This window comes from Corapipo altera, unplaced genomic scaffold (genome assembly GCF_003945725.1).
Source record: "Corapipo altera isolate COAL_440 unplaced genomic scaffold, ASM394572v1 55, whole genome shotgun sequence".
NCBI classification, from domain to species: domain Eukaryota; kingdom Metazoa; phylum Chordata; class Aves; order Passeriformes; family Pipridae; genus Corapipo; species Corapipo altera.
This window is the reverse complement of record NW_020884882.1, coordinates 14,549,135-14,573,789: the sequence shown is the minus strand read 5'-3', so window position 1 is coordinate 14,573,789 and position 24,655 is coordinate 14,549,135. Positions and strand designations below refer to the sequence as shown.

Here is a 24,655-nt window from a genome sequence, read left to right as displayed (position 1 = left end):
AGGCTTTATTCAGCTCCCCTGCCTGGCAGCCTCAGCAGCTCCCTCCCCGTGGCTCAAGGACCTTCCACTCCCCCTGCTCCCAGTGGGATGGGGAACCCAACAGACTGGCCTGGTCAGACCCAGTTCTCCTGGGTGGTGTGATCTGGGGAACGGCCCAAATCTCTACCCTCTCCTTAAAAAGGGTTTGGTTTATAGGGGGAGGAATCTCCATAGGCTTGTTACCCCCTGAGCAACAAAATGAAGTGCTGCTGGACACCAAACACCAAAAATACACAAGTTATAGCAGAATTAGAGATATCAATGGTATTGCAAATCCAGAACTGGATACGGGTGTGGGCAATGAGACCATCTGCCTCTAAGTTAGGTGGGTTTAATGGAATCATGTTGTACATGCTCCTGCTTTCTGTAGGTTCTGCACGACCAAAGTGAGGGAGATCTGCCATGGTATCATTGCCAGCTGGGGGAGTTCCTTCCCTGAAAAGCAAGTGACACTTTGCTCTGCTGGAGGAAGGATATTGGGCAAAATGGTCCATAAAGCAAAGAAAGAAATCAGTGCAGCAAATAGTTCAAAAGGAAAGAGGGAGAAACCTCTGCTGTGGGAGTAAGGAGAAGAATTGGTAACCTGGGCTCAAAACACTTCAGACTGCAAATGCATCATGCTGGAGAGGATTCTTCATTGACCTTCCTAAACTCTTCCTAAACGTCCCTCTGAGATGGAACAACAGCCCAGCTCTGCCCGGGACCCACCAGACACTGTGAGCTCTACAAACACCCACCACAACTTCCCAAACATGCCACAGCCTGTGGGGATCCCAGTGGATGAAAGAGCTGTAAATATGAGATTATATTATCTGGTATTGTTATTGTAATTTTATGGTCCTGTCTGTATACAGCGACTTAAAACTTTGTAAGCTCTTTTCTTGTTTGGCTTTTGCTGCCTTTAAGCGTCTTAGTAAATTTATAATCCCTTTTTCTTTAGCTTCTTTTTCTATCTCTTTGCTTGAAGACCTGGCACGCAATGAATCAAAAAGGGGATATTTATACCCATACTGTGAGAATGTTTACAGTGTACAGAAAATTCTGTCTGTGGCTTGGTCTTTGTGTATTTTCAGAATAAATGACAGTTTTCCAAACGTACTATATTACTGTTGAGTCCACAAAGTCTGTATTTATGTAACTAAAATGCTTTTATTTAGACCTTTGCAACATGCCAAAATCAAAACTATTTTAATGAATGAATCAAAGTAGTGCAGTAAAGAAATCTGTAACGTATTACCGTTTCAAAATAAAGATTTCTGTGAAAAGCCTCTCAGATACAAAGAATCTGTTTGTTTTACAGAAAGCAATTTTGTTATTTTCATGCCCATTGTTTTAATAACAGAACTTTGATCTCGAAAATATTTTCGCATGAAACATGAATATGGTAATAGCCAAAGTTTCCATTTAGCTGCTGCTTCATGTTCCAAGAATATTGGAACATTACATGTAGTATTTAATAATTTACATATGGGCTCCAAGCGACCTCCTTGAGGTCTTGATGCAGACACTGCTTAAATTTTCCAAATTTTTATTCAGGTAAGTGGATTTTCAAGCTCAGGAATATCAATAGCACCACTAAGGGCCTGGCTTAATATTCCCAATGCCATGACCTGGTTTGAAGCACGTGAATGTTACAGGAAAATGTTCCAATCAGTCATGCAGATATTTAGTGCTCCGTGACTTCCCCACAATTTAATTGCAGAGTTCCTTAACAGAGCAAAGAAGTCATTACTTTACTCAAATATCTTGTATTGAATTCAGTCCTTTATAAAGTTTTGGAAACAAAGGAAGCAGCTACTAATATTCCATTTCCATAATTCCCTTCAGTGGAATTTCCCTTTCTGAAATGCTTCACAAATTATAGCTAAAATTTGTCTTGCTCTAACACATTTGCCTCCTTGGGCTTTACTTACAAGTGTAGGAACGAATGAATGAATGAGGCAACATCTCACCTTCCCACCCACAAATGTCACTGGGGTAAAAAAAAAAAAAAAAAAAAAGAGGATTTGTAAATTTGTCTGGCACTTCCAGATGTGGAGCAGCCCTGTTTGAACACATATGGATCAGCTCTACCGTGCACCTGTAAGGAGTGTGGTGCTGCTGGGACTGCCAGGCTGTGATGTATGTGTGGGTAAACCCATCCTGATGGATTTATGGAGCATGTGCAAATCATCTCTGCAGCACACTGTATATATCACAGCTCCAACTTTTACAGAAGCATCACTTCTGGCCTGTGTTCGCTCCCCAAATGAACCAGAGATGTCTCTGGGATTCCACATCCGCTCCTGGAGTGAGAGCTAGTCAGGTCAGGGAGGTGGTGCATCGAGTTTTGAGAAGAGATTCATCACAGAGGAGTTAAAGATGTGCTACAGGCAGCACTGAGGGTATTCTGAGCCTCCTGGTGGCAACCAAACCTGCTTTAAAAGCAGTTGTATAAACACAGCTACATCGGGACCAGATAGCATCTGCCTTAGAGGGAGACTGATGTCGAATGGAATGGTTCCCTGGGCTGATATTTATTCCTCATTAAGGAACAATCCTGATAAGCTGAAGCCTTCACCCCATCCCAAATCAAGTTATGTGTGTGTTCTTAGAGCCTGCACACCTTTCCAGCATCCTTGAGGTGAATAAATAAATCTTACAAACGGTTATATGCCTCTAATGACACCTCTTGAAAGGAAGCTGAACATAATAAATTCCTGTTAATCTTGATGGATGGGTGGGAAGGAAGGCAGCAAGAGATAGCCAGGGAAAGCATGAGTATTAGACACTTCCATTATCATTAGACATGCCACCCTGCCCTTGAAAGCTGATTAACATCAACTCCTCAGAAGAAATAATGGAAAACCTCCAGCATCAGGTGTGACCTTGCAGCACTGCAGTCCCTGGTGGTTGCAGAAGGCAGCAAGTACATGAAGAATGTTCTTTAATCTTCAGTTATGATACAAGCACCATTAACATTTCAGAGGGCTCCAGAATTAGGAACTACTTTCTGCTCTCCCACTCCCTGTCAGTAAAGAGGACACACACTTGGATTTGACATGTGTCTGAAAACAATCATATATTTAATTCCCATGTGCATTTTGCCACCAAGGAGCAGAAGATCCTTCTGTGCAGCACCCCCTGGTCACTCTGCCCACACTCCAGGCAGGACCTGCCCCTCCCTCCTTGGAATTCAGTGATTTTAACACGGAGATTCTGCACTGGGAGTGACACTGGCTTAGTGTGGCCCAAAGTAAACACTGTGATCATCACCCAGTTACTGATACTGGGGAAGTCTGAATCATCTCCTTCTGGTTGTTAAGCCCAAGTAAGCTTGCTCACCCCAGCAACACAGGGAAGTTTATATTGCTCCTGAATAGGAACAGTCTTTTGAAGAACACGGGGCATTTTCATCTAGGAAATATCTGGAATATTTCAGTGCAGCTACCACGTCTGGGGCACACGCTGCAATGTGCTGTCCCTGTGTGATGAAGCAGGGCTGAGACATCTCACTCCCCCTCCTCCTCCTCCTTCTCTTCCTCCTCCTTCTCCTCCCCCCTATCCAGAGAGATGGGCACCGCTGCTTCCCCTGCACACTGTTGAAATCTTCAGGGGCTCCCCACAGCCTGTAGCCATCCAGGAGTATGGACATGGAGCAAACCCACCCTCCAGCAAGGCTCTGGAGCAGGGGCACAGGTATAAGAGCTGGAGAGCCGTGGCCTGGCCAGGCTGAGGCTGCGCTCCCTGTTCCTGGAGGAAAACCATCTGGATTGCACAGTTCACAACTGGGGCAGCATTCCAGGGCAGCCAGGCTCCCACTGACTCTCACTCTGTTTTCTTTAAAGCAGCCCGAGCTGCTGTCAGCTTCCCTACAACTTTCTCCCGCTTTCATTTACGTCCCATGCAAACTCCACAAACATTTTCCACTGGAAGAAGCCAGGGAGAGAGTTTTTCCCTGCAGCATTTGGGGAAAACTGATGTAGCTATGCAAGGAGGTTGGGATTATTTCTAGTCTGAATGGTTTTATTTTCTAATCAAAAAAAAAAAAAATTTTCAGGTTTTACTTGGGCTAAGACCATTGTTGCCAAGCAACAAAGAAGAATAAAATGGGAAACTTTTTGAAATTACTCCTACAGTTTTCAGATCTCAGTTAGGCTTATGGTATTAGACTTAGCTCAAGAGGAAATCAGCAGAATGTGTATAATGTATATAACATACATAATCATCAGCTCATGGGTTTATTAAATACCAGGATGCAAACTAGCCTGACTGTAGAGCTTAGCACATGTCTGTGTCCACATACATTGAATTTTCTGATGTGAGGAAAGTTCTCTGAGAATTTTCTAAGTTATTTCTGCAAATCAATTCCATTCATGTCTTAATAGTTTTAAAAGCAATGTCCTTAAATATCCCTGTAATTCTAACTCTTCTCTAACATTGGCAGCTTGGGAAATGCTGATGGCTTCCTGTGACTGGAGTGGTCACAACAGTATGGCACATATTTGTCTCAGATTAAAAAAGGAAAAAAAATAGCCATAAGAAAATTTGGACTATAAGTCCAAAGAAGTTTCAAATTACTGAAAAATACTTGAAAGGATAAGAAAAAAAATTATGGTATTCCAAACCAGATTTTTAAGCATTAGACAAGAAATTTAAAAAAAATGACTGGAAAATCAAGTTGGTCTTTTATGCTACCTTTAACCACCACAGTCACTAAACACCAGCTCAGGAGCTTGTCATACTCAGCTGAAAGGCATCACATTGGAAAGATCAGGCTCATTTCCAACCACAATTTTCTGTTTTTCTTATAGGTGGATAAAGCAACTTCCACAATATATTTAAAAATAAATCTCTGGATCTTCCCTCCACCCAATTTAAAACTATTCCAATTAAGCTTTGGATAGTTTTACAACAAATCAGATTTAAACATTATGAAAATGTGGCAAATAGGACTCCAGGGATTCTTTTAAAATTCCTCAATGAATCAGGCATGCAATGTGAGGTTTTGTAATTCCCAAGTGAAGGTTTATGAGTTCAAAATGCAATGTTTCCAAGAGCAGAAGGGAGGCAAGGTCTGTAGCATGTAATAAAGTTTAGTAGATTAAATGATACAGTGAAAAAAATACTCAGATTTGGAACAGATAATTCATTCTTCGTGTCAGTGAAGAACCCCTTAAGAATCCCATAAGATCTTTTAAAAAATGGCTTGAGAGCCAGAAAACTTTATGTCATTTCTAACTAAATCAATTGATCTAATAATAGATGGAAAACTACTCTGCCTCAAAAGATTTTCCACTCCAAATAAATGGATTATTTGGACAATGATACAATATTCAACCCAGTTACAAGCAACTCCCTCCCACACCCCAAACAGCTGAGGAAGGAGTATGTGTGTATTCACACGACTTGTACATGACCACAGGACAAGACAACCAGAACACACGTGGTTTCTGCCTCTTGCTTTTCAATCCACCTAAAATCCATCAGCTAAGGGCAACCCCCATCCAATTACTGCTATTGTTTCCTGGCAACTGCATTTTTTTTCCATTAAAAAAAATTAGTCATACAGCTTTTTTTCCTTAGGGCAAGTCTAGCCAGTTAATTATTAAGTAACTAAATTGCTTAACTAGTTAGGGGAACTCTGACCCATCACCAGTCATCGTTTGGTTTCCAATGCATTCATGGCTAACAAGGAGGGAGAAGGTACAGCCACAGCTCATTCCCAAAGGGATGGCAGAGGATGGCACATTGAGCCCTGGTCCTAATCCTTAAGGAGACAGCAGGATCTGCAATGTCCTGCACCACCTGACAGTATTTCCCAATGGGAGTCTGTCTGGGATGAGCAGGGACCTCAACCACCTTTTGGAGGAGTCCAGGCACCAAAACCTTTCTGTAAGCAAGGGAAGCAGAGTCATACGGGGGCTGAAAGTCCTCCACACTGATGGTTCTGACTCCTGTGGATTTTGCAAGATGCCTGCTGAGGTTGGGATAGAAACCTATTCTGGGCAAGGAAGACCTTGTTGTTTACACAAGGATGCCAAACAGCATCTAAATGTAAACTCCCTTATGTGAAATGTGAAAACTAACTGTGAACTCACACAGTTGCCACTGCCCCGTGGCAGCACACAACACTCTTCTTATTTAGGCATCCCAATGTCATCTGCAACCTGGCTCTTCTTCTCGGCTGTGTGTCCACAGTGACTAAATTAAAAGTCAAAACATGCAAAGAGCCAACTAAACTGCACTAAATCAACCTTGAAGAAGAAACGCAGAGCGACTGCTGCAGAATCTGAAAGCCTGGGGACATTCAAATACTGTCAGTGGCACAGAAAGGTGCTTCTTCCCTTGGCTTGTGCACAGCAGGAGACAAATGGACTTTGACATCTCATTTCAGCTCATCACAGAGCAAAGACACAAAGGTTCTCCACGTGCCAGTGTGGGTTGTTCCTCCTGAGCACAGTGAGGACATGGCCCCCCTCACTGCGAACCCCTAGTCTGGTTTATATAAAGTCTGATGTTTTCTTTCATAAGACTGCTGTTTCCAAAGACTAGTTCATTCTTGACAGGATTAAGCAGACAGCAAGAATAACATGCTGCAGTGTACACTGCCAGTCAATTAAAGTGGATCATGACCTGATACTGATAGTAGAGTTACTACAGAATATTATTCAGATTCCCAGGCAATAAATCTCAGAATTAATGTCTGGGATATTGTTCCAGTCCAACAGCATCTCTCAAGCATTTATTCAATGGTGTATTTACACAAGCAGTTTGATTTGGAGCAGTGGTCTCTCTGGATTGATTTAAGGAACTCAGAAGCTTAGATCTAAGCAGACACTGTTGAATAAATCAGGCACCCTTTTGTTTGCCTTTTGCAAGGGGAAGGTTTTCACAAGCTGTCTAACTCTGCTAGTGAAGAGGGTCTTATTTTCAGGACAGATGAAGTGACATGTTGGTGGCTGGAAGTTAAAGAACAGCAAACCGAGCACTTCACCTGAGCAGTGACACGACAAACCCAGAGGCGACAGCAGAGCTTGCCAAGGAGTTTGATTTTATCAGGGTCCCAGGTAAAACAAACACTCTGAATGTGCATGAAAGCACTTCTACAATACATGTCTTAGAGCATGACAAGATTCTTGCTAAAACGTAATTTGGATTTACAAAATGTCCCAAACTGTGGATGTTTTGACAGGTAAAGAGGTACCAGGGGTTTCTCCTCAGAAACAGCCAGCAGATATTTGGATAAGCAGCAACATCAGTGCATTTATGCCAACATGACTCAGCCTCAGCATAAGCTGAAGTTCAAATAATGCTCTTCAGAATACCCATAAATGTGATAAAATGTTACAGTCAAGAGCCACAGCAGAGGAAAGGGTCAAGAGCAGCATCTTTCCACAAACACCAGGAAAAGTAACAAGAATTTTAATTTGCTAAATCTGGGTCAGAGGCAGTAAAATGTCCTTTGTTTGTCTGCATCATTTTAAAAACTCATGAATCCTAAAATGTGCCTTCTGTGTAGCAAGAAAGTATTACTGTGTTTGTATGTATTTCCATCAAAAAGCTTCTATGAGCATCAGTGCATCAGATTTCACTGTCCTTCCCCACCTCAGAATTGCTGAAAATAAACTAGAAAATTGTCCACTAGTTATCTGAGGGGAAACCTGGTAATTTTAGTGGGAGATGGTTGCTTAAGCACAGTTGTCAGATGCTGAGCACTGATGCAGACAGGCCTTTGGAAATCATGAATGGATGTGAATTTGGCAGGCACAGCACAACTCCTACTGCACAGTGTGATGTCCCACTAATGTGTATTTGCCTAGAAAAAAAACATAGAGCTTAATAATTTAAGTCTAATGTAGAATTTACCGGTGGCATAAAATGCTCCTAATAGGCAATGGATTGAAAATGTGAAATATTGTGAGGTTAACTCTCATAGTTCTGATGTTTTATGAAAAGTGGCCATCCAGCAGATGCCAGAGCATGGAATGCTCTGTCCATAGATGACTTGATCTAGTTTTATACCTGTGCAGTCCAAATCTAAATGACATTTTTGAATTCTAGCAGGAAGAGCTCAATACATCAGATAAGAGACAGTTTCTTTCAATGTTGCATGAAGACCACATTAAGATCTACCTGGAACATTTTCAAGACATCCACTAGCTCTATAAAAATGATACAAGTTGATTTTTATCAATTATAACCAGAGATAAATGGATTTGAAGAGCCAGCAATACTTTTTTAAAACGTGTATCTTCAAAAGACAAGCTTTGCAAACTGGAACATGGATTTCACCTGCCCTGCTAAAGCAACTATGCATTAGTGAGATTTTATCAGTCTGATTAGAGGCTTGATTCTTCATAATGATTCCCAAAGTCCCAGTTTCACACAAAGAGGTCCAGAGCTTCATGACTGCAATGCTAAATTCAGGATTGGACCCGTGATGAACCAATTACCATTAAGCCAACAGCACGAAACTTGTGCTGGGTTTTGTCAGCCTTTCTTTGGGTTATGCTGTTTAGAAACAACTTACAGGGAAGAAAAGAGAGAAGAACTGTTGCTGAAGTGAATGCAAAGTATTTCATGAGATGGGTGGGATTTGTATGACTGTACATCCACACAACCTAAACTCCTCGTGCTGCAGACAGCTGGCATAGCCCCCTCTTCCACAGCACACAGCTTTATTGAAAAATACTTCAGGTAATCTGCTTAAATGTTATATAGAACATTAAGAGCCTGATTCAATGCCAGAAGAAAACCAAAGTGTCACATGCTATGTATTTTGAGTAGTCTGAATTGTAACACTAAAAGTACCTTATTTCCTTTGGAGAAGCCACAGGCAACCCCAAAAGACCAGAAGAAACCAAACCCTTCAGCAGCAATCTGGAGCAGTGATTTTTGCTGAGGAGGAACACTGAACACTTATTTTCTTCTGAAAAATCAGAGCAGTCACTTTATTCATACGTGGAAACACAACCTCCCCACTATGTTTAATGTCACAAAAATGCTAACTGCTCAAGGGGGGAAATATTAGATCAATGCTAAAAAACAGCTGGGAAAGACCAGGGGAAGCATTGCACAAGCTCTGCAAGCACTTTGTGGAATATTTAGCTGGCACTTTTCTGGAGCGTTTGTGAGCATTTTCTGATATTTCTGAAGGCATGCTGGGAAAATGCTATGGGAAAATAGCAGTCAAGTAGTGGAGCCATATGAAAAAAATCAACAGCAAATAATAATGAAAGAAGCTGATTTATCCCTCAGATAAATCAATGCTAAAGCAGAAATACACTGCATGTAGCAGCATTTCTTGCTAGGAAAGGGCAAGGCTAAGTTGTGTGTTGTTTCTGTAATGAGCTCCCTTCGTTACTACTCCCACCAAGATGAGAGACACATCAATGTGTCTACACGTTTCAAGAAATCTGCCAGTCTCCCACCTTCTTCCCTCTTGGCTTACCATTAATTTAATCAGCTTTTGTGAATTTTTTTTAACCAAACAGCCTGCTTTGCATTGCACAGAACCAAGTGTCACTTAAGCAATTTATATTCACTAGAGTTGTAGTCGTCTCCTCAGATTTTATCCCTTGAGATATATTTCTTTTTCAGCATCATTTTAAGGATTGTACACCCCTCTCCCCTTGTCCTGCCCTGTGTGGGACAGTCTTTCCAACCAAAGAGGAGAAGCAGCTTTCCCAGCACAGCCCCTGCCTCCACCCCCCAAAAATGTTTTATTTTAAAGCTTTCTCTGTAAGTTCATGACTTTGAAAGGTATGTAGACCATACCTTGCAGCCTGTTCTGCTCTATTCTTTTTTCCAGGTCCCTGCGATGTTGCCCTCTTGTGCAGAAACCTCAGTGTTTGAGAGCAGAGTCTTTGTCCTTGTGACAGACTTGTCTCCTGAGAGCAAGAACAACTGCAAAATGCCACCAACAGCGGCAGACAGAGCCTGAGCATTAACATTTACCAGCCAAGGCCCCAGAAGGGTGTATATTCCAGGAAGAAGCCAACCCCTTGAGCAATTTAACAGGCCTGCCAAGGACAGCCAAGTAAAACCAGATGCAGTGGGTTGGATAGATTCAGAATGGCAATGACACGGGTAGGCAGTGGGAGATGAGAAAACAGGGAGGGGACAAGGAGATGAGAGGAGAAATGAAAGGAGAAACAAAAGAGCAACAGGGAGAGAACTGACATGGGCAACAGGTTTGGCAAAATATGGAAGTATGAATTATAGTATTTTACCCTATTTAAAAAACCACCTGTGACATTACCATTTTTATCTGCAGTTTTACCCTGACTTTTGCCTGAAACGGTGCCCTCCTGTTTCAGTCTGTTTGTCTTCAGTGAACTCCTGGTAACTGCACATGTGGTCACTTCACACAGCAGAGGTCAATGCAGTACTTTTATAAAATAACTGAGGCTAATGGTAAGGGAATGGCAAATGTACAACATAAACAAATTTCAGCAACTTGAAAGGGCTTTGCATGCCTTCTGAAATAATTCCTAACACCAGTTCAGTACACTAACCTTTGTCTTTAGAATAGCTATAGTCAGATAAATCATTTAACTCTACCATCGAGGTTGTTACCTTTGGCTTTTTCCATTACTTTCTATCTTGTTATTCAATGACTTAAATCATTCACCAGGGTCTACTTCATCAAGCTCCAATAATCTATAAAAAAACTATTTCTACTATGAGTTTTTTATGATTTTTCACCAGTCAGCCCAGTTTTCTTTACAAACATTACTGAATTTCTCTCTCCATTGAGGGGCAAAAGAAGTCAGTTTCCACCGTGGGTAATAAAAAAAGTGTTGGAAGGCATAAAGCTATTGCAGAATAAACAAATATATCTTTAGGTAATACCTGCCTTCAGAACCAAATAAATTAGTCTTCAGAGACTGGGCTAAAGGGACAGGCTTTGGAGCTTGAGTTGCTTGGGGCTGTAGCAGCACATCTCCACTCTGACTGCACACAGGCAGAAACACAGCACAGAGCAAGCAGGGTCTTATATAAACATGTCTGGGGAGACACAACCAGCCCTCTCTTCCCACACGTCTCTTAGCTCCAGTCCTGAGGATCAAACAACAGACTGGGCAGGAAAAGCACCTCCCACCCCCAATATACAGCTGTTTCAATAGTAAATGTCAGGAGGGTCCTTGCTGCAAATTTCTGTGTGTGCAGGATGCTGGGTGCAGTCCCAGCTGGCACATGGTGAGAGGGGTTTGCCTTGGCCTCCAGTACCATCAGTGAGGTCTCCCTGACTTTATGGCACAGAGAGCTTTTACAAAGGGCAGTTATTTTAACTGGGGTATGGAAAAATCTTGCTGTAGTCTTTGTAAATGCTGTCTAATGGAAAATGAATTAGCAGAACAGGAGGAGTAGGTATGGGAGCAATCTCCTGAAGGCTCATTGTTACAAAGCAATACACAAACATACAGCCTAAGCCATTATACTGAAAACAATCATCTTCCTAAAATAGCCTGCAGCAGCAAGCAGCTACAGAAAAGGATCTGTTACCAAACATTAACACTCAGTACTCGTTACTGGTCAGACCTTCTCCTGATGTTTAGCAGGATTCTCTGCAGTTTGGGAGGAAGCCTTGATCCTAAATAAATTCCTAAGCTTTCAGCCTCCCAGTTTAACTATATGGTGGAAAACATGAGCTGCAGTGAAAGAGAAGAGAAGCAATACCCCTGGAACTGCTATTGAGACCATTTTCAAAGTTTTATTCCCATTGCAATGTCAATGGAAATTTTTACAGAGAGGTATAAAAGTGGAGCAATCCTGATTCATTCTGGAGCTAGCTTTTAGAAAAAATAGGGATATGACACTAAAAGGATTCCTGCCCCACTCCCAACTCTTTTCCCAAAGGAAGGCTTGGCCCAAAGGAGCCACACAGTGGACCTGAGAGACTGGCATGTTTAGTTCAGGAGCTCAGCCCCACGCCTGGCACGTCTGGCTGGACAGTCACAAACTGATAGTTATTGTACCCTGCTCCAGGCCCTTCTGCTCCTCCATGTACACACCAGGCTTGGGAACAACCTCTGTAGGAGGTGAACTTGTAAAAGCATGAAACACAAGTGAGAAAGAGTGACCTGAGAACCATTTAACCCAGGCACAAATCCAGATCTTCAGGACACAAACACATCACAGCTCCCAGAGCTCCCCACAAAGTGAGACCAGCTTTGCTCTCCAGAGGAGCCTCCTCACCTCCCAGAGGACGTCAGCTGCTCCCTCAGGAGCCTCCATTTGTTTCCTTCTCTGTTCTATATGACACCCACAGCATTTCCTGGGACAAAAATCTCCATCCTCATCTCCACCCCCCTCACTATCAAAGCTGCCAACCCTACTCACAGCTCTGCAGAGGGAAAGTTATCCCCGTGCTGAACATGGAGCACAGAGCTCATTCCAGCCTTGACTTACTTGGATATCCACACTGGTCCTCTGCTCCAAACCGTCTTCTCTTCTCTTCTCCAAAGTCTGAAGTTTCAGCCTCATTAGTAAGTCCTCCTAAAAACCCAAACAAATAAGAAACAATCTCCTTCGTGCTCTTGGTGACTTGTCCTTTACTAGATCTGGTTGAAAAAGTTAAGATCATGCCTATATTAATGTATTTGAAAATTGTCCTTGTTTTGTTGTTAATTAAAACACAGCATTAACTGCATTATTATCATTACTTTGCTAATTTTTTATATAACAGTTTTCTTTCATTTTTGTGTGGCATCCTGGTTAACAAAATAATTTTTTTTTTCAAGACTGGTTATTTCAGGGGAAAAAAAAGTCTGTGTCTATTTCAATACAACTTTACCAAAAAAACCTTGTACAGTAAATTTACATTTTGCATTTAGAAATTGTACAAAACCCATGGAGAATATTCCCTTATAATGATCTGTTTCCAGTTTGTTACAGTGACAACAAACTTGACATTTCAAGGAGTTCTCAGAAAATTCTGCTTTTATTTTTTCAGTCAGATCTAGTATTTATATTAAAAACTGTTTTGCCAAGAGGCTCACATTCTGTCACTGACAAATGGAGCAGAGCCTGCCAAAATAGAAAGATACTACTTTTCTTCCTTTTGGAACCTTTGTCAAAGGGCAGAAAAGATCTTGGGAACACCAATGATACTTTTAAGCTAAACGTCTAAAATGTTAATGAAATTTCGAGGCATACTTAATATTGCAAAACCACAAAGGGGAAAAAAAAAGGAGAAAGGAAAAAAAGAAGAGAGGAGCTGGAAGCTGCCTAGATCAAGACATTTGAAAAACAGAAATAAGGCTAAAAGTGAAAGAGTTATGAGAGCTGCATGAAATGTTTTTCATTAGAGCAAGATAGCTCTGAATATGAATATTTAAGGAGGTCATTGGAATGGATCTGGCACAGCAGGAGGACTGAACTTCAGTTCTGGGTGTTCAGAGCACAAACAGGGATTTTAGAAGCTCCTGACACTCCACATCACCGCATGATTAGAAAGTTACATAAACCAGCCCTTCTGGAAAGGCCTTGGGGGTCTCTGCACCCACTCAGCCATGAATCCTAAAGAAATTTAGAGCTCCCAAAGGACTCTGCTGATGCAAAGAGGAAGAGTCTTCTTACCTTCAAGTGTGATCTTTCTTTTTTTAAGAGAAAAAAACCACAGAACTTCCTCATGTTTCAAAAAGACCTTCTGTCTCTTAATAGTAAAACCAAGCATGTTTAATAGGTGGGATGTACCTTCTTTCCTCTTCTAAACTGAGTGACTGGGCTCCAGAATACACACAACTCCCATCACTTGCACCATGTTGAATTCAGAGTAAATATTGATGCATATTAATGAGAAAAACAATGGCTTGACCTGGTGTAACCTCACAAAGCCCTGTTACACCCCTCTACCCATGGCTTCATTTTATCCCAACCCCCCTCCCAACAAGAAATAAAGAAAGAGCTCTTTAAAATCTGTGCTTACTAAGTCCTGGAACTTCCCTTCTAAAAACTTGTGTTTTAAAGCAATATAAACTCCACAGAAAATCCAAGAGCACTGAATTAAAAGGCTACCTTAAGCCACCAGCATTTTATAAACCAACTTGACTATCAGAAAAAGGAATAAAAATGTAGCCAAAAGCTCAATTAGGATCAAATTAAAGGTCATCAAGCCCAGAATCCTGTGTCTGAGAGCAATCAGCTGGGGATACTCATCTTGCACAGTCTGTTAGCAGGGATTCTCTCCTAGCTCCTGGCAATCAGTAATTTAGAGAGAGAGGTAAGTACCAACAGCTGGATTTATCCTCCAAAGATGCTCTAGGCCCTCCCTGAACCCATAAGTACCTCTGGGCTCTGCCTCCTCATCAGGCAAAATCAGCACTGTCCTAACCCTGTTTTGTTTTTCCATCTTGAGCCTCAGCTGACCCAGAAATTAAGAATTTTTACTACACAGCCTGGGCTTTCCATAAGGCTTCTGGTTTCGAACTGACAAATGTTTTTAAAAGGGATTTTTTTCTATAGTTTATACAAATGTAAACAGAGCTGTAAATACATAAGCAGGGCGACTGCTTACCTAAGGAATAGTGGATGATCTCAAAAGCCTGCTTGTCAAATACACCTCGTGCAAGTATTAACAACTGTTTATTTTGGAAACGGAACAAAAGCATCCTGAGATAAAGCAGCGTTGCTGATGTGGAAAAACCAGAACATTCCACATTATTCACAATCATCCTGCCGGCAAGAAAAGTGAATTAGTTTCCATTCCTGTTCTTGAAAACAGGAATATTTTTCACATCTTAAGAGAAGAGGGTTGGACTTAAAGACTTGAGGAAATGCTTACATGCGAACAGACAGTCACGGATAAATGCAGCTTCACCTCTTTGTCATGGGGCCAGACTGTCAGTTAAGGGCAATCAGATTTGTCAGCTCAATACAATCCCAAACACACCTACTCATGTGAAATGCTGCATGTGCAAGTACTATCTGACAGGTCTGCAACATCCATATGCATGGAAAATGGGGAGAAGATGCTCAGCAATTTGTGTTCAGTCAGCACTCTCCATTCTCTGAGCCGTGGGCTGACCTCCACCATTGCTGAATTCATCACACAAACTCCTAGAGAATGTGCCTCTAAATTATGGCCTGTGTTTTATGTCCCACCCATTACCATTGAGTTAATTACAGTCTGGATTTAAACATTATCATTACTTACAACGTGTAAGATGTGTCAAAGGGAAGCAGGCACGTATGATGTCAGTTCTCTCTCTCTAAATTGTTTAAATAAGGGAGGAAAAGACAAAGAAATTATACAGTACAAAATGTGGTGTCTACATCAGAATTTGATACCTACTGCGTGGTTTTGTACTGCTGAGGAAATTCAAAGATTTGTGGCCTTATAAACTGGATCCTGAATGCTTTCTGGGATGTAGCCCCCACAGAAATTTGGAATCCTTGTGTAGTTTCAGGCAAGCAGTGGTCAGGTCTGGGCCTCAGCCTTGTACTCAAATCACAGGCTTACTCAGAGAAAGCAACTGCTCACCAAAACTGGCTCCAATACCCAGTGAAGAACAGCTCAAGAAAAGCAGAATTCAACTTTTAGCACTCAGCTAAAGACTTTCTGAATTACAACGAGCACGTCTATTATCCCACATTTCATTAAGCCCAGTCTTAAAACTTGGCTAATTCTCCCTTATCACAAAGTGGATTGTTAATAATAAAATGTATAATAAATAACTTCATGACTCTGAGATATTGTAGTGGTGAATAATGTAATTATTCAGACAAAGAACAACAAAAGTCAACACGGCTGGCTGATCAAATTTCCTAAAAAGCCCCAGAAAGAACATTATTTTATATTTTTCTCTATCCATATTAATATAGGAATGTGTACTTAGAGCCAAAATTCTTGTGGATTTTTCCTCTCAACTACTCATGAATATAATATAAACTTTACTATGACTTTAGCTATGTGAAGAGATGAGGTGAAAGAAGCCAGTTATGAAAGAAGCTCAAATGTTGCTGGTCCTTCAAGTTTGTCTGAAGTGAAGTGGCTTTTCAGCAACGACTCAAACATACATGTGGAACATCAGGAAAGGATGATCTCTCTTCTTGCTTAAATGTTCCTCCTGCAACAGAGGGAACTGACTTGGATTTTTGATGCTGCTTGGCCTGCTGTTTATACACCATTTACTTCTAAGAATCCACTTTAATATTGTATTGACCTTCTACCCACGTAAAATCCTGAAATCTGGGTCAGCTGCCAAGTCAGAGTTTAACCTTTTGCAAAATACTTAAAATAAATGTCATATAAACTGTTATCATTAGGAACCATCTCTACTGTGCTTGATAGTTCTCCCATTGCAAGTCTGACATTTTATTTGGTCCACATTCCCCAGCTCTTCTGTGCACCTTCTATTAATGCAAACTTACATTTCTGCCAGCAGTAAAAATAAAGGATTGAAGCAAGTTCACTTGAAATTCAATGATAGCAGCCACACAGATAGATAAAGAAATACATGGAAGACACAGTTAGTACAAAAAAGGTCATAAAATGTCAAAGAATACAGAATCTTTCAAATTTGTAGCTCTGTGCAGTGCGTCAGTGCTTCGCAATGAACAGAAGGTTGAGAAGATCTTAACATTTTAGACATATTTTAATATATCTCACATATTCTAGATACACTAAATTTTAAGTATGTCCACTCTGAGTTTCAGTTTCCAAAAGGCTCCAACTCATGACCTAAGTGCACAAGGAAGACCATGTTACATTGGAAGTGTCCTATTAAACTTAGGGGGGTTGTCAGAATGACACAGATGACTGACATGGAGAAGGACTTGACTCTTTATCTGCATTACCTAATAATTTCCACGTTTTTAAAGACAGATTGATGCAAAAAAAATCAGGTTTCTTTCAAAGACCTCATAATCCACTGTAAAATGATGCCAACCTTTATGGACAAAAGGCAGGTTAAGATGAATGGCATTTGATTTTCTGTGAGACTGGAAGTCTCACAGCAGCAGGAAAAAAACCTAACAGAATGACTGAAACCTGCAGCAAAAGCCTCAGTTTTGCAGCCCTTTGAGAGCTGGCATTGTGCCTGTGCTACATCCCAAACATGCCCTCACCCTCCTTATGACAGGACAGCAAAGTTAAATGAGAGAGCCCTAATGGCTCAGCAGTGGTCCCACCCCAGCACTACCTCTGATGATGAGAGAACTGACTAAATAAAAACGACCTTCCTGAGCTGTGGCAGTGTAATTTCAGCCCTGGAAACCAAACCTCTCCTCAGTTACAAACCTCAGGCTTTGAAAATAACATTAAAGGCTCATGTTGAGAGGCTGCTTTTTAAACTTTTTTTTTTTTTTTCCAAGGGAGAACTGAAATGTGTCTCCAGTAGGGAAAGCTCCATGTGTGCCTTCTCCCATGGACAGCAGCAGCAGGGAGAGGGGAACTTCAATTCCCTGTCAGCACTCAAACTGTAGTCTCAGCGCAAGCCTTCAGTGGCCTTCAAAAGTTTTAATTTATAAATAAAGTATCTGTTCCTACACAAATGTCATATTAAAGCGTATCACAGAATTCAGCACACCATCTGCCTAGCCATGACTCCGAGTAAAAATGTTATTCCAGTTCTTGCCTATATTTTCCATCCAAATATTTGTATAGTTTCGAATAGCCGAAGGAACCTGGTGCTGACGTCATTCTCGTGGAAATCAATAAAAGCTCTGCCTCTGGCTTCGACAGGAGTGGCCTCGAGCATCCTGGAGTGACAGCTTTGAAATGCTAAACCCAAACTGCCACGGCTATCACTGAAGGAATTAATTTCTTTCTGTTTACAACCATCCCGAATGCATGAGGCACCTTATAAACTTGGGTAAAGAAGGTCATAAGACAGTGGTCGTTAATTTAGAGCAGTTATCTTAAAACAACCCGTTCAGAACTAGTTGTGCTGATGGATTTCATGATCATGATACAGCAGTTACCACAGTGAACGCCAACGTTCAAGTCACTCAGCTGCATCCCCACGGAACCTGAAGTTTTATCTCATATAAAATGCCTCTGGAAAAACAGATGTCGTGATTAGTAACAGCTATTCCAGTTTTTGTGACAAACTGCAAAACAACAGCGTCCTACCAGTGAGGTGTGTAGTGACATTGCAGATAAAAGGGTGGAGACTCAGCAGTGCAGGGCTGGTGACCCCAGTGGATGGAGGGAGGAAAGAGGTGTGGCACTGCAGCAAGGGGAATGGCAGGAGAGACCGGTGAGCAGAGATATCCTGAGGACAGAGAGAAGGGAAAGAGAAGAGAGATGCAAAAGGCAGTGAAGCACGAGAAGAAAATATGAGAATCACTACTATAGTTCAAATAGAATAATGCAAAAGCCAGCAATATACATGTATTAATTAAATTTTATCACCACGACCCTGGAGTGTGCACGGCCTTCAGATGGAGTTACAGAAACCCACATGCAGAGTCCCACATTACAACATTTACTTTTTTTTTTTTTTAAGGAACAAATCTGTAAAAAATTCCTTAGCTAGGTATATCACCCTAAATATATGATGCACACTTTCTTCACCAGGGCAATGAATACAGCCAAAAGCTACCTTAAGCTTTATGGAACATTAATAATTAAATCGAGCACCACAGATGGAATTCATATTTGAAAAGTGAAAACCCTTAATACTAAAAACTACCTGCCTGAGACTGAAATTGGAGCACAGTTGTGTAACCACGAATCTGTTACCTTCTAGAGGTCAATAACACACAAATAATCATCCCAGGCATCCAGAAAGTCGTTTTACTGTGATATAACAGACATACACTAAAGGTCACTTGAAACTGAAGTTTCTGGTTGGCTTCTGCTTTGCCATAAAGCAAAACACATTAAAAGAACAATTGAGCTGGTGTGTGGCTGTGGTGCATGGGAGAATTCTGCGTCGCCATCCACAATGAACAAAGCTGGTCTCTTTTATTGCTTTCTTCAGTATTTGAATATCAGCCTTGTAAGAGAAATTGTTTTTGCCTAATGCTATGTCTGGTGCTTCAGGTGTGGTCTGGCTGGCTTTTTATAGCATAATTCAGGAGTTATTTTAAATCATCACCAGGCAGAAATGAGTATCAAAAGTGGTGACCTTTAACGGTCTCCATCACTTACATCCAAGTGGCATTAACGGGGCTTTAACAGGCTACACAAACATAGAAAAAACATATCCCTTTTCCATGAGGATACGGGCAGCACTGTGGTATGGCCCGCCCCTAAAGGTGGGGTAACTGAGGTTCTGGTTAACAGATCCCTTGGATCTTGTTAGTAAATCCCTCAGGATAGAGTGAAACAGCACCGAATGACCAGTGTTTATACATGTGTAAAGATATCACTTAAGAACGTATATAAGAAAGAAAGAGAAAGAAAGGATAAAGGTAGATAGTGGAGTGGAAAGGTATCCCCACCCATGGATCCAGCAATTGATTGCTGCAATTTGGATGTGTGTTGGTCAAAGTGATGGTCGCAGTGTTGATCTGTCAGGGGTGGGGGATGCCCAGGAAACATAAATTTCAATGGGTTAATATAGGTTCAGGTTCAGGTGGGGATGCCCAGGTACCTCTCCTGTGAGGAGCAATTTTACACTATCTGATATAACACTGTGGATCATGTGCAGTCCTCTGGTGGAAGGCCCCAGAAATGAGTCTGGGGGCACTTTGGGGGTCTTCGATGGTTTGTGACCCCTGCTAGGACATGAAGCTGCCTCCAATAGCAGCATAGCTGAGCCAGTTATGCCTTCTCAGAAGGGATGAAAACCTTTAGGCCTATGTGTGAACATCCCAATATCTCCCCCAGGGGAGGGAGGCTACACCTGAGCCAGCTGTGTAAGGGAGGACATTGCCATGATAAAAAGCATTATCCCACCTCCGCAGGATCTGTTTCTTATCATCCTTCTCCCCCATCTGGCTCAAAACCCAGCTTGTTCCTAAACAAAGGCTGGTTTATCATGGTCATCCTCCCGTAGTGGGTGCTCCCTTCCTCTGTACTGGGCTGTTCTCATGCAGACCAGAGGTTTTTGCCATCATACACCTAAAAACTTTCCTCTTCCCTTTTTGGTTCGAGGGGGCAAACCTCAGCAAAGCACCCTCCTGCTTTTGCAAATCATTAACCCTTAACATTTCAGTCTCTCACACACTGCCAGACTGTTCTGTTTGCCCTTTTTCTTGTCAGCAGTGTAAGAATTCCCACCTGAGGACGGAACACTCAATCCAACTTTTTAGCAGCTTGTCCAGGACAGACCCCAGAGGCAACTCCATGTATGCCCTTTCCAAAAGTCATCACAGAACCATAGAATGGTTTGGGTTGGAAGGAACCTTAAAGACCACCTCTTTCCAAACCATCTGCCACGGGCAGGGACATCTTTCACTAGACCAGGTAGGACCAGCCTGACCTTGCCGTCCCTGCGCCCAGCCGACGTGCCCCATCGCCCCTCTCCGAGCAACCACCCCGTCTGTCACGGCGGCCGATGCCGCTCCTTCTCCGCCCCGTCTCACCTTGTCACACCCAGCCGCGACCCTCCCGCCTCCGCTCCCCTCTCCCCGCCCTCTCTCCCCGCTCCCCTCCTCTCCCACCGCTTCCCCATCACTGGCCCCTTCCTCCCCGCCCCTCCCGTGCCTCTCGCTCCGCCCGCACTTCTCCCCATCCCGGGGCTCCCGGTTACCTGCCGCCTCCCGGGGGGGGAGCGGGTACCAGCCCGGAGCCCACCCCGCGCCCCGCCCGCCTCTCCCCGTCACAAAGACCCCCTTGTCCCCTGTCCCCGGCCGGGGGGGTCCCCGGGGCGCCCCGGGTGGGCGGTGCCGGTGGGCGGTGCCGGGGCGGTCCCTGTGCTCGGGCGGCGGCGGGAGCGCGCTCGGGGCGCGTTCCCGGGCGCTCCCGGGACCGGCGGGGACGGGGCACGGCCGCGGGCCGGGCGGGGGGCTGAGCTCCCTCTCGGGCGGCGGCGGCGGGAGCGGCTGATACTTATTTATTTCCATTCTGCACCCGTCCCGTCCCGTGTCAGCGCTCCGGGTACTTTTTCTGGGCTTTTTTTTTTTTCCTTTTTTTTTTTTTCTTTTCTGTTTTCGGTTGTTTTCGGCGGAGCGGAAAGAGGATGGGGTTCGAGCTGGATCGCTTCAGCGGGGAGGTGGATCCCGACTTCAAGTGCAACCTGTGCAACAAGGTGCTGGAGGACCCGCTGACCACCCCCTGCGGGCACGTCTTCTGCGCGGGCTGCGTCCTGCCCTGGGTGGTGCAGCAGGGCAGCTGCCCCGTCAACTGCCAGCGCATCTCCACCAAGGAGCTCAACCACGTCCTGCCCCTCAAGAGCCTCATCCTCAAGCTGGACATCAAGTGCGACAACCACGCGCGGGGCTGCGAGGCGGTGGTGCCGCTGCAGCACCTGGGCGAGCACGCCGAGACCTGCGACTTCTCGCCGGCCAAGTGCCGCAACCGCGGCTGCCGCCAGGTGCTCAACCTGCGCGATGTGGAGGCGCACATGCGGGAGCGCTGCGAGGCGCGGCCCGCGGGGCTGTGCGAGCAGGGCTGCGGGCTGGTGCTGACCCACGGCGAGCGCCGGGCGGGCGCCCACGGCTGCCTGCGAGCCCTGCGAGCCCACGGGGCCGCGCTGCAGGCGCGGGCGGCCGCGCTGGAGAAGGCGCTGAAGAAGGAGGCTCTGCGCGCCGGCAAGCGGGAGCAGTCGCTGCTGTCGCGACTGGCGGCGGCGCAGCTGGAGCTGCAGGTGACGGCGCTGCGGTACCAGAAGCGCTTCACGCAGTACAGCGCCCGCCTGGACGCCCTGGCCCGCGCCCGAGCCGCCTCCCCCGGCAAGGTAAGGGGGGACGCGGGAGGGGTGTCCCCGCTCGGGGGGGGGGGGGGGGAAGCACGGCGGGACGGCCCGACCCCCGCCCCGCGCTCCCCGGTGCGCCCCGGGCCGCGGGATGCGCGTTCTGCCCTACGCGTGTCCCCGCGGGTTCTGCGGGACGGGGGTCGTGTTGTCCTGGAGAGCCCACGCGGCCCCGGAATCCTTCCGAATACCTGAGCTTTGGGGCGTTAGTAGCCCTAATGCACCGGTTTCCATAGGTATGTACTTTTCGGCCGTGACCGTCATTGATATATGGATCCCATATGGCAGCTCTCACAGCAAAAGTAACGGGATCGCGGTATTGCTGGTGGTTTTTTCCTTGGTTCTCTTCCCCCGAAGAAAACTCTAAACTGCAAAATTGGAATTTCCAGGGCTGGAAATGGTATTAAACCGCCAGAAATTGACTCCCAGGAGTCACACAAAGTGGAGTGAATTGGAAGAAGCTGCTGTGACCCAATGCTTTCCAGACCCTGAGCTCACCTAGCATCCCAGAATAGGGCTTCCTACAAAACACTGACTTTAGGATTAACTATTTCGCAACTCGGACACGTCACCAGCTATTTCTTGATCTGAAGGCACTATCTCTGTAACATCCACCTCCAAATACAAGACATCTGCTGTGTACTTGTGATTTCTTTCCCAGAATCACACAGGGTTCTTGAAAACCTCAGTTTAGGAGAGGAGAAATTAACTTGACTTCAGCCCCCCCAAAATTAGACCATTTATAAAATGACCAGAACCAAAAGCCAGAGCTACAACAATACTCAAGTTTTAATTGGAATGAGGCTCCCCAGCGAGGGAAGCCCTAGAAGCCAATTATCTTTTAAATGAAGACATTCAGAGTCCTCCCAGTGACCTGGAATGTGCTACCACAGACACAGCAGTATTAAACTGTTCAAAACTGTCAGACATCTGTATTCACACCTTTAGTAATGTTGAGGCTCTAAAAGTTGTGTAAAGGAAATAAAACTTCATATTATTTTTCCCCCTTCCTTTTCCCTATTTAGAACCCATCATGTTTTCCTAACTCAAAACAGAAAACACTTTAATCTTAAATGTACTGTTCTGACTTCTGGCGGTACTGGGTGTGGTGCTGGTTAAAAACTTAGTAAAGCTATTAAAATAAATTGGGGGTTCACATTCGTATCAAGATTCAGGGCAGTTCCATCTCCTTTTCCTACAGTACTTTGCCTTGGCATGCTGCAGAGCTTTCCGCTCGCACAGCTTGGCACACAGCTGCCTCTGCTCCCTGTCCATTGCTGATGACAGGAGAGCCCCTCCACACAGCCCTGCTGTGGGAAATCATCTCACCAAATCCCTGCCTCCTCATCTCTGCTCTCCTTTATTCTTCCACTGCCCCTCCTTCATTTGCTAGTGTTGATAATGTTGGGTTTGCATTATTTAGCTCTGTAAATTATAGTGAGCTGCACTGAGTCTGAGAGGTGCTCATGGTACGTAGTTTCTAGCTGTACCCTTTATCAGATTTATGGATACAGCTGGCTGGGACCACTGTGCTGGTTTTCAACCCTGTTACAAAAGGCTGTTATACAGTTTTCTGAAGCAGCCACGAATCTGAAGAAAGCTGGAAGGTGTCATGTCACCACAGACCCGTGGTCCAGCGGTCAATCAATTACGTGTCTTTCACAGCATTTTGGGCAGCTTGCCAACACCAACAGCTTTCCATTGCCCTGCTCCCAGAGAAGTACAATCAGGAAACTCGCATCTTTGTGCACTAGAGAGTTTTTTAAAAGACCCATGGGTAATCCTCTAGAGCAGAGGATGCTTTACCAAATTTTGGGCTGTGGAATGCTGACAAATTTATACTCTGGGGTCGTTTTCTCAGAGACACTGGCCTAGACTGTGCAGGAACACTCAGCAGGACATACATACTTGCCTAAGCATTAGGTCCCTGAACACAGGGATTAAATGTGTGATCATGCAGAATAGCTGATTTTCCATCATTACTTAATTATGACCATAATTCATATTTCATGTATTTTGTTGTACGATGCAATCATTTGGTCCATGTCAAACGCAAGTGGGCTGAGCACTAACAATGTGGGTTCATAGTTTACATGTGGTGATTGCAGAACTTACCGTTGGGTGTTCTGGCTTCTCAGTAGATGAAGAAAAAGTGTTTTCTGACTACCCTGCCTGGTGGTTACTTGTCACAGATGCAGAACCAATCTAGAATAAATCAGATGACATCCTGTAGTCAAAGCAGAAGGAATGCCCACGTACAGCTCTGTTTAAATGCTTAGTCATACGGTATTCGGCCATTCATAAAAGACCCAATTTCATGATCTTTCGGTAGACCAGCTCTGGGTTCACATTAGCATAGACTTTGTGACTGGATGAACCACAGCTTTGCTGTGTTTTCATCTACCATTTCGGAAGTGAGTTCTATAACACCACCGTAACTATATTAAGAGAAGACAAATAAAATACGTATTTTATACACACACTCGTCTGTAAATATCTCACCATTTTATAAGCCCCTTAAGCAGGTAGATGTGCCTTAAGTGACCCCAGTTCTGTTGTCCATGTATATTCCTTACCACTAAGGGAACACTAAGTTTACTGTGTATTTACTGGATGTAAATGTTTATTCCAAAAGAAAGGTTTGAAGGTTTATTCAGAGAGTGACTGTTTATTCCTTGGTAAGAATTCCTTTGAAGAGGTAAGGCTTATTGTGGATGAGCTTGAGGAGGGAGTGGTAGGGACGGTGGTGTGTCTCACTCAAATTTAGTGTTTCTTCTGATCAGAGATGTCAATCCTGTAATATCAAAGTCTAAACAATCAAAAAA

At 43.8% G+C, this 24,655-nt stretch overlaps 1 protein-coding gene and 1 long non-coding RNA gene across 2 annotated transcripts in view; one reads left to right on the top strand and one right to left on the bottom strand.

Annotated features, from left to right (window-relative positions):
- LOC113945796 overlaps positions 1-18,238 on the bottom strand; it is a 177,329-nt gene extending 159,091 nt beyond the window's left edge. The window contains exons 1-2 of the long non-coding RNA XR_003527187.1: positions 18,101-18,238; positions 12,436-12,522 (exon numbers count right to left, since the gene is read on the bottom strand). This is a non-coding gene — a long non-coding RNA (uncharacterized LOC113945796). The remainder of the gene's footprint in view (positions 1-12,435; positions 12,523-18,100) is intronic.
- A 2,796-nt stretch (positions 18,239-21,034) lies between these two features.
- The window catches only part of PDZRN3 (PDZ domain containing ring finger 3), a 136,484-nt gene continuing 132,863 nt past the window's right edge, over positions 21,035-24,655 (top strand). The window contains exon 1 of the mRNA XM_027640326.1: positions 21,035-21,815. Within this exon, the coding sequence (XP_027496127.1) occupies positions 21,099-21,815 (717 nt within the window). The 5' untranslated portion in view covers positions 21,035-21,098. The remainder of the gene's footprint in view (positions 21,816-24,655) is intronic.